Here is a 13088-nt window from a genome sequence, read left to right on the forward strand (position 1 = left end):
TACACACAGTGTAATTTAATTACACACAATGTAATTTAATAAAATATTGCAGTCTGGTAAAGGAGAAGGAAGAGTGCTGAATTTCCCTTTCTTTCCTGATGGTTTGCAGGGAGCCCAGCACAGAGTACCAAGTGCTGAACACGGAACCTTCTGGATGATGCTGGAATTGCTTTCTGCACACGAGCTCTGCTCTCTGCCACGGGAATGTCAATGGCAAGACAAATTGTTTTGACCAGCTGAAATAATCTAAGCTTTAATCAACAGTGGTGAAGGACAGTTATATGCTTTGCTTATCCTCGGCATAGTTTCGGGCAGTTTGGAAACAAGTGCTTAATATTAAACAATTAATTTCTTTCCAACGGTCACACAGAGATATTCCCAGAGTCTTATTACTTGAATTTACAGGCAGCAGTATTGCTGAGGTAAAGGACTTTACTCAGCCCCATGGAGTTACAGATGAGGACAGACACTGAAGACTCATCAAGGAAAGCTATTCATTAAAGTTTCAGTGTTTGTTTCACAGCGCCTCTGCCAGCGGTCATTTGTGCAGTGGGAGGTGGGGGGTTAATGCAGCCCCTGCCCCATGAGCCGATACTAACGAAAATTGTCTGGAAGCAACAATCAGCATGTTGATGGGGTGATTGCGCACCAGGTGAAAGAACCCAGTTTTGGGACAACAAACACACACGCACACCCTGACTGCACACCAACACACACACACACACACACACACACACACACACACACACTCCCTGACTGCACACCAACACACACACTCCCATGGACAGCACTCCTCAGCCTCCTGCTGCCACTGCTCCCAGCCTCTTGCCGCTCCATCCCCTTCAGTTGCTCCACACTGGAACCCTGTCCCAAGCCCACCAGACCCCCCCCACCCCCAGCTAACCCAGCTCAGCCCTAGAGCTACCCTGCAGCTCTGTCCCAGTGACCCCTCTGGCTAACGGGGCGCTGGGGCAGCCAGCTGTGGGCTGGGGAGATGACCAGCCCTGCTTGGAGGGCAGCTCAGTGCAGCCTGGGCTCGGTGCTGGGTGTCCAAGCTGAGGCCTCTTGACAGAAAGCCGGACTTGGTCAGGGTGGGACCGTGACACAGCATCATCTCCAGAGCCAGAACAGCTCCCTTCAAACCATGGTCCAGAAGAAGCAAAGGGCGTGCCCCAGTGCCCAGAGATGCCAGCTCAGCTGGAGGTGTGTGGTGCAGCCCTGGGTGGGAACAGAGCTGGGAGCTGCAGCACCATCACGTGCCAGGGGCCAGGAGCGCAGCAAGAGGGGGTTGGGATGGACGGTCCTGGCAGCTTCAGAGGCAGGACCTTGTGCAGCCAGTGCAGAACGGACACGTCTAGGTGGGAAGCAGCTCAGGGTGTGCATGCTTGAGCACGTCCAGGTCCTTCATGACTCCGGGAGGTGGAAATGTGGCCGGCGGTTGGCAGGCCTGGTCCTCTTGTAAGGTCTGTCAGGGGTGCTGGGGCTGATCAGTCAGGGGGGCTGCAAGCACACGCCATCCACAGGACTGAAAGGGTCTCTCTCTCCTCTTGCTCGGGAGCTAGGCCAGCTTCAAGTTCAGCAGGGAATGGCACACGCACGCAGCACTGCCACCCGTAGCTGGCCCTAGACACGGGGTGTTTCCAACTGACGGGTCCCTCTGACCTGTGTTCCCTTCTGCCATCGCTAGCAGCCAGGCCTCTGGAACCACCCCCCCCGGGTACAGAGTGGGGCCACGCAGAAAAGGATTTGGAACTCACGTGTGAGTAGCTCCTTGATCCCCCCTTCTCTCCATTTTCTGTGCTTATACATCCCCCTCATCTTCCCCAACTCCTCCCTTTCTCCGCCCTTATCTCCTCTCACACAAGGGACCCACCCCTGGTTGTTTTTCCCCCTTGCTCCCAGGTTTGCTCCATCTGTGAACACATTTGGTGTTTCAGGTGCTGTTAGTGAGGTCACCTTGGACTTCCATGGCATTCCTCATGCTGTTTCCTGGGTACTGCTGTCCCTGCCAGATTCCTCTCCCTAAAATGACCCCATCTCTTCCTTCAATTATCTGTGAACTGCGGCCATCTCCCACATCATTCCCCCTTAGCCACCTGCCAAATCTGGTGCTGGAAGAGCAGAGTATCCACGGAAGACAAGATGCCTTCTCTCAGGCCGTCTTCTGCCCGCTCTGAGCAGATCTGGGGCACCACCTTCAGGCCAACTTTCAGAAACCGAAGCGGCCTTGAGTCCAGTTTGGGGCCCAGCCCTGGTGCCTCTGAAGCCGTGCTACACCTCAAGGGCCCTGAGAGCAGCTGTTCCACTTTCAGACGGAGCCTGCCCTGGCATCCTAGGGACCAGGCTGGGCACTCAGCTGTGTGCCTTATGTCTATCCACACAAGCCAGGATGCCAGCAGGGAGCTCCCACAGCTTTCGTGAGCTTTGAGGCTGCCACTCTTCAAGCCACGGCCTCCAGGGACCCAGCCCTGCTCGGCAAAGGCAACGCAGGTGGCTGGCTCCTGCTTCTCTCCCGTGACTGCCCTGCACGGCCGCATGTGAGCATGGCTCCGCCATACAGCTGCAGAAGGCAGACTGACGAGCTGAGGCCGATCCAGGATTGACCAAAGCCATGGAGAATGGCATGTGGGGCTGAGAGCAGGAGCAGCCTTCTCTGTTTAGGGCTTGCAGTTGCCTGTCCTCGGCCACGTGTACCAGGTGCCACAACCGCCCTTGTCAATGCTGGCCCAGAACAGCAATAGAGCGCACAGACAGCAAGGACAGGAAGCCTGCCAGAGGGGGTTGCTGGGGCTGACATGGCCAGTGTGGACAGTGCTGCATCTGTGCCAGAAAGTTGACACTGCTTGGGTCTGCTCGGTTTATTGCACTCGCACATCACTGCTTGCCTGCCGCGGCTGTAACCAGATCGGCTCTGCAACACCCAAAAGTGCGTACTGCCTGTAGTAGTCACGTTCTCTGGTGTATGTTTGTTGGGAAGGACCTGGTGGCAAAGGGCTGCAGAGAGCAGGGGGCAGTGAACTCCCCGAAGAGGCTGTGGTGCCACACTGGGTTTTTTCCTGCTCGCCATTGGCAGGCGGTGCTGGGGGCCGACGCTGCTGCCTGCCACAGGGCCTGCATACCCCGTCCCGCAAGCCGAGCATTCAGCGGGGTCTGTCGGGGGTGTCCGATCCCAGCTTCTGCCTCCCCTCCTGCTTGGAAACCCCCATGTTTTCCCCCCCCGCCCCTAGAGACCACCGTGCCCAGCCCCCGGAACCAGCGACACTGTGACATCAGCCCCGTTGCCAAGGGCACCACCGGCACCGCGAGCCCTGTGGGCACTCTGTCAGCTGCTGCACTGGTGGTGACAAGCCCTCGGTTCTGGCAGCTGGCACATGCCGCTGGCAGCGATGCGTTTGCTCCCGCTCCTCATCCTGCTGGCCCTGTGCTGGCCTGCGCACGGCGCCTGGGACAGCTGTGGGTAAGTGGCCGAGGCTCTGGGAGGGAGCTTGGCAACCTGATGGGGTTCCCTGGAGGGTGCCTGCTTGTCCCCCGTGGCCACACCACGGCTTCCTCAGCCCCATGCGGGAGCCTCGCCTCCTCGCAGCACCCGGGCTGCTGGCACAACTCACCTGCGGGGCTAAAGCAGAAACGGGGGCGGCCGCCCACCCACCCCACGGGGCTCCGTGGCCTCACTGTCCATGCAGCGCCTCGTGGGGAGGGCAGACGGCTGACCTTCAGCCGGGACAGCAGCGAGCCATAGAGCAGGACGGTGATGAGTTTCTGGTTACAGGACCTGCGGGCTGCGGCCCATGGCTGCTCACTCCGGCACCTCGCGCGTCGTGGGGGGCACAGACGCCCAGCCAGGGGCCTGGCCCTGGATCGTGAGCATCCAGGATCCCTACGCAGCAGGCACGGGGCACATATGCGGAGGGTCCCTCATCAGCCCGCAGTGGGTCCTCACAGCAGCCCACTGCTTCATCAAGGCCAGGTAAGGAAGGCCAGGAACGGGGATATCCCCCCAGCACTCGCGGGTGCCTCGTGCGCAGCACCACGTGCCACTCCCATCCCCTTTTCTTGCGGTACACCCAGTGCCTGAGCACTGCAGAGCCCCGCTGAGAGGCTGCTCAGGAGAGGGCTGGGCTCCTGCCACGGCTTCCTACAGCCTCCAGCTCGACACGCCATGAGCCCAAGGCATGCAGGGGCAGTCGCAGCTTCCGTAGTGTGCTTTCCTCTCCCCCATGTGAAGCAGAGGGCAGGGAACTGCTGGGCTGCTGCAGCATGTGGCTCCTCTCCCTCTGAGCCCTCTCCCCATCTGCCTTCCAGGCACATCAGCATGTGGCGCGTGGTGATCGGGGCCACCCAGTTGACTCATCTGGGCCCGGAGGCCCAAGTGCGCAACATTAAACGGCTTCTGGTTCACGAACACTACAGTAGTATCTCGGAGGAGAATGATATTGCGCTGCTGGAGTTGGACCAGCCTGTCCAGTGCAGCTACTACGTACAGCTCGCCTGCGTGCCCGACGCCTCCCTGCGAGTGTCCAAGCTGACAACCTGCTACGTTAGTGGCTGGGGGTCCACGACGGCGAGAGGTGAGTTCCCAAAAGTGCTCGTTTCCCGAGTGCGAGCTCGGCACACGGGGAAGGTGGGCTTGGCTTCCTGACAGCAGGGCTGAGAGCCAGAGTGCGGCTGCGGGGTCGTGTGCCCATAGAGAGATGGGCCTGGCCCAGGGCCCATGGCCAGACAGAAGGGCAACGCCGGTGCAAAGCCAAGCCCCAGGGAAGGGCTCACCCAGACAGGGCAGGAGACCTGGCAATGAGCTGCTGGGTGTTAATTCCTTTCTGTGCTCACAGCCGCAGGATCAACGGATGTCCTGCAGGAGGCCAAGGTTCACCTCATCAATGTCCGCCTCTGCAACAGCAGCCGGTGGTACGCAGGGGCCGTCCACCCCCACAACCTGTGTGCTGGCTACCTGCAGGGCGGCATCGACACCTGCCAGGTAGGAGCCTGCGACAAGGCAGCGCCCAGCGGCACAGGCAGCCCCGGCACAGCCGCCCAGACACACCCCGGCACGGCCTTTGCCTGGCCAGTCGCCCTCCCACCGCTGGGTCCCCACCGCTGGCGGGGCTCACCTCCCCTTCCCCAGCTGCAGGCCCTTGCCCAGGGTCCCACTTGTCCCGGGACTCTGCCCAGAAAGCCCATCCAGCGCTCCTGGCAGCCCCGAGGTCCAGATCCCAATCCCAAAACATCCCTCTTGCACACAGCCAGCATCGCTGTGCAGAGATGAGAGAGAGCCCTACCCCACAGGCTTACTACCCTCTCCCTGACAAGGTGCTGCAGGCCTCAGCACTGAGCGGAGCCTCTCTGTGCAGCGGATGCAGCCCTGGCAGGTGCTGGCAGAGAGAAGGAGCCAGCCCTAGTGCTGCCAGTGGCCACCTGACACCACCTGAACCCTCCCTCTCTCCTCTGCTGCAGGGTGACAGCGGTGGTCCTCTTGTCTGCAAAGATAAGAATGCTGACCACTTCTGGCTTGTTGGGGTGACCAGCTGGGGGAAAGGCTGCGCAAGAGCAAAACAGCCTGGAGTCTACACCTCCACTCAGCACTTTTATGACTGGATCCTGGTACAGATGGGGCTGCACCCAGCAGCAACGGCTCCTCCAACGCCACAGCCAGTCTTCACATCAACACCCTTTCAGAAGCCGAGGCCAATAACGCAAGCGGGCAGCTCTACGCCCTGTCCATTTCCACGCCAGAAGCTGGCGGAATTCTTTAAGCTGCTGCAGGAGCTCCTGCAGGGCCTGTGGGGGAAAAAGGCTCCAGCAGCAGCATGAGCAGGACCCAGCTCAAGCTGCAGCGCACCGCGACCATCTGCTGGGGCACTGCCTGCTGATCCAAAGGCAGCCTCAGTGTCAAAGGCTGCTCGGTCCTGCCCACACACACAAACGCTCCAGTTGAGCATTCCAGTTGTTGAAATAAAGTTGCTGGTTTTCACCATGCTGCAGTCCAATTCAGTCTCCTGTGCAAGGCAAGGATTCCATGCCCGGCACCTGCAAAATGAGGCTGCAGGCAGCCAGGTCAGGCACAAAGGGAAAGAGTCACTCCGAAGGGCTGGTCAGAGGGGAGGGTGAGGGTGCGGTGGAAGAGGGGGGTGAAAGGTCTTGGGGACAGCAGTTGGAAACGCAAAGTGTCTTACGCTGGCTACTGGTGGGACCCTTGTGTGTGTGTGCGTGTGTGTGTGTGTGTGCGTGTGTGTGTGTGTGCGTGTGCACAATGCACCAGTGAACTTGAAACTGGACTCTCTTGTGACACAGGAGACACAGATCTGGAAAGACCCACGGTTTGCCCCGATGACTGGGTAAGGAGCTTGACATCCAGCCATGGATATTACATGGACTTAATTTCCATACCGTTAGTTGAGGAATCTCTGCACGTGCTGTGCTTATGAATCGAGGGAGTGAAGGTGTGTTTATGTTTCGCTAGTAAACACCCAATCCTGATCATCTGGAAAGGCAGAAAAGGACTGGCCTGTGCTCATGTTTATGTAAGCGGTGGTTACGAGTACATGGGCGCTGGTAAAGGCATCGCTCTGCCTGTGTCAATCTGTTTTGCCGTTCACATTAATTGTGTAACTCTGTGTGTGTGTTTGTTTACGCGCTCTTTGGACGCAGCAGAACGTGGGAACAGCAGCAGCCACATCCATCAGACTGGGACAGGAGAAGCCTCCGGGGTGTGAGAGTCCACCGGTGGGACCGGAGAGTCCACCAGCTCTCGTGGACCTGAAAGGAGAAATCCCCCGTGTTCAGAAGTCTGCTGGATCTGGCTGCTCTGTAACAGAATGGGGAAGGGGGCCCAATGAAACTCTGCAGCAGAGACGATGGTGTGGACAGAGAGGCAGCAGTGCCTGGGCTGTGGAAGCAATGGGGAGGGCTGGCAGCTGGACTGGCACTGGACAGTCACTGGGCTGCCTGCTAACAAAAGGGCAGGAAGGATGCAAGCTCAAAGCTTTATAAAACAAGTGATTTGGTGTTTGTTTTCTCCAGTAGGTACCATTAAAGCATCTGGGCAGGACCCTTCCCTGCAGGCCCAAGAGTGGCTTAGCTCTCCTGGCAAGCTTTGCCTTGAAGCAGCATGCAGTAACAGCTCAAAGTTTTGATAGCCAGCCAGCCTGTATGCTGGCACAGGAGGATGAGTCCAGATGATCCCCCTGTTCCCACAGAAGCCACAGCTGAAGTAGTTCACACTCCAGACGCTGGCCCGTGAGCCCTGCCCAGGCAGCCGCTCCCTACCTCTTTGGGAGAAGCTGGATTAACTGTTCTGCAGACTGGGCCTCTTCATTTCCTAGTCTGGGTGGAACACAGCAAACAAAGACAAGGCACAGGACTCTCCTGAGCAGTGTCCACTCACACATAGAACACTAAGAATTCACCTACACACAGGTTCTGTCTACAATACGGCTGTAACACCACATCCATATGCCTCAGTCCTCCGGCACAGTCCGTGCGATCCGTGCATTCAAGGCTGGCTTGACACATCCTACAGGAAAGGCTTTTATTAGGCAAGATCTATCATGCCCCAAACCACACCCCTGAACCAGATGAACTTCCCTAGACTGCAGTGGGAGCCCAGACACCTTCTTCAGGTGGACACACCTCGTCATAGCTGCCATGATTTCTACCATGAATGCCAGCAAGGAAGCCCATGTCTGACACTGTACTGATGGAGAACAGCAGGAGGCTGGTCCTGAGGGTATGTGTTCTCTCGCTGATGCTGAGCAGAAAGCATTATGCACTCTGACAGGATGCAGGAGACAGACCACAACCCAGATGACAACAATAATGAGTGCCTAGCTGTCGTTCCTGAGAGGAGGGAATCATCCAGTGATCCGCAGAGGAAGGTGAACAGCTTTGCCAGCAGGTCTGTTTAGACACTGTAGCCCAGAGAAGTACCACAGAACCCTGCAGGCCGAATTACCAATACAAAGGCAGTTACTGACTGTATGGGGGAGGGGAGCCACATAACAGGTTGTGCTCCTTTTCCATCAAGACATCCTGCAATTTTTATCTAGGTACTGCTCCAATCAGCTTTTGAGTTCTTGCTGGGGGAAATGGGCAGTGGGGTAAGGACAGAGTTGGAAGGACATCGCTTGAATAAAATTTAAATGGATCAAATCAGTATTTTTAATTGCTAGCAAAACAAAGAAAAGAACCTGTAAGACAGCATGCAAGGTCAGTAGAGGACCCAGCTATTCATCTGGCAAAATACAGCCCTGAAAGACTAATACTCAAGAACTCATCTGGACCTAACAGATGTATGACATTCCTTCTCAGCCAGGTCAGAATCCTGAGATGTTGAAAGAAGATATACTGGATATACTGAAAGAAGATATCACTGGAAGAGACAAGAAATACAAGGCAGAGTAATCATAAAAAGCACTATACAGGAGAAGTGTCAGCTGGGACTGTTATTTGTCAAACTCCCCCAGATCACAGCTGTGACACTACCCTTACCGTGACACAAGCAGGACCCTTATGGTAATAGGTGCATGGGTGCTCTGGAACCTCTCCTGCCCAGCCGTGTCCCAGAAGTCTGTACACACAAAAACCAAGCTTAGAACGACACAACTTCCCAAGCCCTGCGTTCCTCACAACTTAAAGCCAGGATGCAAAGTCCAGTCCACCTACTCAGGGTCACAAATTAGGTTTCACCTCACTGATCTGAAAGATTCCAGGGCTGAGATTATGCAAAACTAGGGCCTTTTCTTAGCTAGGCTTAGCTATGAGTAGTGCAGACACTGAACATCGCTATAAACATGCTAGCAAAAGAGAAGTCATCAGTAGACATGACTTGTAAAGGATAGTAAGACAGAGCTCGTCAAAAGTGCAAAGAGTGATAACAATATACGATACTTTATCACTAGAGATGACAACAGGAAACAACATCTAAACGTCTTGAAACAGCTTGATTTCTGACACAGTGATAAATAGCCAGGTGCCTGCCATGGGAATTGTTCCCTCTCCTTTCACAGGCAGGAGTGGCCTTGGGAGGGGAAGCATTTCCTCCAAACTGCCCGGGCAGGGGAAGGGAAGGTGATCACTGCTGTAGGGCTCGTTCTCTTCAGATCTGATCAAAGCACACTGGGATTTTGACCATTTAATGTAAAGAGCTGTGAATCACGGTAGTCTTCTTGTTGTGGTCCTCAGAATCCTGACACTGTGGTCAAACCAAGTTATATTTTCACCCTTCCCAGACTATTAACCCAATCCCAGAATATTGTCAGTGCAACAAACTCCGTATTACCTTATTCATTTAGACCCACAAGATGATATGGCTTAGAGACACAGAACAAAGAACAGGCATTATGCGATGCTAATCGCCTTCAGCAAAGAGCAGATTAAAAAACCTCCACAGAGTACATGGCTGCTTTTTGTCCCTTCATGATTTTAGTAGATTTGTTTTCTTCCATTACATATAGCAGACACTCTGTTCTACAAAGTGTCCCAAACACCCTACATTTTGGTGGGAGGGTTGCTGAGGGGATCAGGGATGAAGGACAGAAATCTACAGGCAGTGAAGCTTCATTAATTCCACTAATCACAGACCAATTTGTTTACAGGAAAGTTTTGTGGTTTGTTTGTTGTTTGCCTTACAAGGGTGAACAGCTGTCCTAATATCTTCTGTGTGTGGAGTAACAGAGGAGCAGCCACTACTGAGAGCGCTCTGCTCAGCCTCAATTCATGAATGGGAAAGTGATTCTGCATTCGACAGCAAGGATAAAACGGAATCCTGCTGTTCAGTGGGAGACAGAATCTAAGTATCCTGTAATATAGTTTGCTACATCACCACATGTCAGGCTTGACTTTCCTAATTTACACCAGTAAGTTCTTACAGAAGAATAAATCTTTTCAACTCAAGGCTTCTGATTTACACCAGGGCAAATGGAAGTGCAGGAGGCCCTTCTTATCCTAATAAAATGTGTCAGCTACTGTTAAATGCAGTAATGGCAGATACAATAACATGTTAGTATTGTATTGCAAGATAACAATATCAGCACTGGATTGAAAGGGGAAATCAGTTACTGTTTGTTGTTGTCATTTACACCACCATTCTCAAAAATCAATTAATTGGTTGCAGTGCTCTCCAATTCCAGCTGCTTTTTAATTAAAAGAATGAATCAAACCACTACTAAAAAGAAATCAGAAGCACCCACTTTGGGGAAAAAGTTTTCAAAGGATGGCTTTAACATACGCTATTGCGTTCAATTTTAGGTGATACAAGGCCACACAGAAGGTATCATTTCCTTCAGTAAAGTCACACCTGAAACTATATGGGGAGTGTTTTTTCTCCTTCCGTTCCCAGATTCTTCCATGGTACAAGGGTGTTTGGCCGCAGAGACATAGTTTGTAGAAGACAGTGCCAACAAAACACCAATCACAATGCAAAGACCCCTTGTCTAAATGATTCTCATTAACATTTTTTAAAAAATTATTCCGTTTTTAAACAAAGACAGCCAGTTTAAAGGTGTTTGGGCTAGAGCTTTCAGCACTATTCTCATTTTCAAGCTGAAGTGCCCTCTGCTGGCCACGATTCCAGGTGCCTTTGCTCATACATTTCGTATGGAACTTTTTCTAAACATCAAACTTCGTTAGAAGAGGGCAGACTCCTATAACAATATATCATTTAACTGTTGAAAATGATTTTCCTTTTTACATCAACAGGATCTGCATTAGGGGAAATTATAAAGGGCATTTAAACTTTGCGCCAAGAATCGAAACTTCGTTGGCTTTGCTCAGGTGCTCTGATTCTGTGGATAGATGACAGGCAGGTGAATGAAGAAGAGAACAGCAAAACAGGTGGACCAGTGCTACAAACACAAAAGAGAAGATTAAGTGTGATGGAACAGAGACTGCAGAAGAGATTCAGCATGGAGATTCAAGAAGAGAGAGCATACAAAATCCATCCAGGAACTAAACCGTTAGGCAGCTACATCCTTCCTCTTCTCCATACTGCAAAATGTAGTTGCTAAAGGGTTTGTGCAGGTTTTGGCTGTTACAGCATTCAGAACGACAAAGACAGAGGGGCTAAACCCAAATATACAGGGGAAAAGACCCCCCAAACATTCAAAGAGGTTTTGGAAGAGAAAGTATATCCTGGATCAGTGGAGAAAGGGACAAAGAACACAAGTGACCTCAAATTCAGGTCCAAGATGCACTAGGAGAAAAGAAAGTTAGATATCATTTGAAGGGGGAAAAAAAGAAATTAAAAAGTCAATAAAACCAGACTTTCCATTTGGCTAAATTAGATTTCAGCCCTGAACTTACCTAGGATGGTGAGGTCAGATTTCTCCACATCATTTCTCTGGTCAGCAGATGGGTAGGTCATCCTTTATTTCTCCTTCTGAACCTTCTCTCAATCTACAGATGCCTGTAGACTCGAGAGCTGCTTCCTCCGATTCTCTGACGCTTTGCAGCAATCTAGTTCTTCAGAGCTCAGCGGGGGTAACAGGAGACTTGTCTGTCTTTGAGGACGGAAGACAGCTTCAGCCAAAGAATGTTAGCTTTGTGAAGCAGCAGTAAACTCCTGAGAGGTACCTGCCTGGACCCGAGGAAGAACAAATTACTCCCGAGCTGTTCCATCTTTTCCTGCTCTTACCTTGCCATCCAGATGCTTCGTGAGGAAAACAACGCAGAGGAGACATGTTTTCTTTCCCTTATATATTACAAGCCAAAAATGTGCATTTTTTTTAGGATAGGGTGTTTCTCTGGTAGAGATGAACAACAGCACTGAGGCAGTAAGAAGGATCTGTAATGCTGAGAACCACAATTAAAACTTAAAACTGATCTCAGGCTGCCCTATAAATCTTTCATTTTTCTTACCATTATCATTAGTTAGACTTGTATAACAAAACAAATATCATCTTTCAAAGGGCAGGTGGAGAAATCAGGTTTCATGCTTGCTAACTGAAAGACCTGATAAAGGAGACAAAGTATTAAGATGCATCCAGATCATTAAGTCTTTGTCTTCAAAGGATTTTCGTCATTAGCAAGTTACTTTTCATAGAATTTTTGGGTGCATGTTGAAAATATTTTATTGCCTTCACATTTAACATGAAGCTCAAACACTACAGAAAACTAATTTTCACTGTTTTGCTAAATCTGAAGCAGTTTTAGGATATTAGGATCGGTCTCCTAGTGCATTACATGAACTTTAATGTCATCAGTGAGAGGGGGGAGGGATAATCAGGCTTAATAGGCTTAGCCAAAATACAGCCACTGGCATTCAACCACATGCCGATAGTTGCCAGCTTTCTGGATCTCTGAGGCTACTGCACCATCTCCAACGCTACTGTACGATAAATCAATTTTTTAAAAATGTAGCCATAGAACCAAGGTCAAACTCCCCATAGCTAAAATGACCTTGCAATAATCAAAAGATGAACAAGTACCCTTCATTTTTCTGCTGAATTTAGACATGCACATAAAAAGATACTCATTTTAGTTCTGCTTTTCTAGCAATAGGTGGCACTATCAAATGCCACTTTCATAATTATCTACTGTTGCACCATAGCATTCTATATTCCAGTGGAAGAACAGCAAGGAACATGGCTGAGGTTATTTTTCTTTCTGCTTCCCCTAAACAGAACAGCAAATGCACCTTGCAGTTGTTTTGTTTTCTGTTTTAAACTGTAATCATGCTCAAATACATTTTTACACCAGTTAGAAACTTGAGAGAAATATGTTATTGTTTTTTAGAGTATGCTACTTTAGACAAGTGGCAAGCAGATAAACATGCTCCATGCTCCACCAATCTCTATGCTAATATTAATATTTTTAAAAATCATGGTTTTAAAAATAGATGTTCTGTCAGCACTTTCAACCACCTTTTTGTGACCTGTTAAAGTACATAATATCACTACTTTTCCCCTCAATTTCCATATTTTCCCAGATTTGTAGATAATACACACGGTTCGCAAATAACACATCTTCTTAGCTTGCAAAAGAAGCACTCTGCTACTCTTCCCCTTCAACTTGTTGACCACCTTTCTCTCTCTTCTTTCTCCAAACTCACCAGTTTCATTCTCTGTGCAACTGCCCGTGCTGCACCTTTCCTTCTC

General features: G+C 51.3%; 1 protein-coding gene across 1 annotated transcript; it reads left to right on the forward strand.

Annotated features, from left to right (window-relative positions):
• Nucleotides 1–3218: 3218 nt before the first annotated feature.
• LOC141947312 (acrosin-like) lies at nt 3219–5971 on the forward strand. Its single transcript, XM_074878284.1, has 5 exons — nt 3219–3457; nt 3770–3967; nt 4303–4568; nt 4830–4975; nt 5452–5971. Exons 1-5 carry the CDS (start codon nt 3372–3374, stop codon nt 5806–5808), a joined length of 1053 nt encoding a protein of 350 aa, XP_074734385.1. The 5' UTR covers nt 3219–3371; the 3' UTR covers nt 5809–5971.
• The last annotated feature ends 7117 nt before the right edge of the window (nt 5972–13088 follow it).

The sequence above is a fragment of the Strix uralensis genome, chromosome 9 (genome assembly GCF_047716275.1).
Source record: "Strix uralensis isolate ZFMK-TIS-50842 chromosome 9, bStrUra1, whole genome shotgun sequence".
In the NCBI taxonomy this organism is placed as follows: domain Eukaryota; kingdom Metazoa; phylum Chordata; class Aves; order Strigiformes; family Strigidae; genus Strix; species Strix uralensis.

Excerpts from the sequence above, each read along its gene's own strand:
- LOC141947312 (XM_074878284.1), top strand. The coding sequence starts at position 3,372 with ATGCCGCTGGCAGCGATGCGTTTGCTCCCGCTCCTCATCCTGCTGGCC. Across the intron at positions 3,458-3,769 it reads GGCGCCTGGGACAGCTGTGG|GACCTGCGGGCTGCGGCCCA; the intron begins GTAAGTGGCCGA and ends TTCTGGTTACAG. Across the intron at positions 4,976-5,451 it reads GCGGCATCGACACCTGCCAG|GGTGACAGCGGTGGTCCTCT; the intron begins GTAGGAGCCTGC and ends CCTCTGCTGCAG.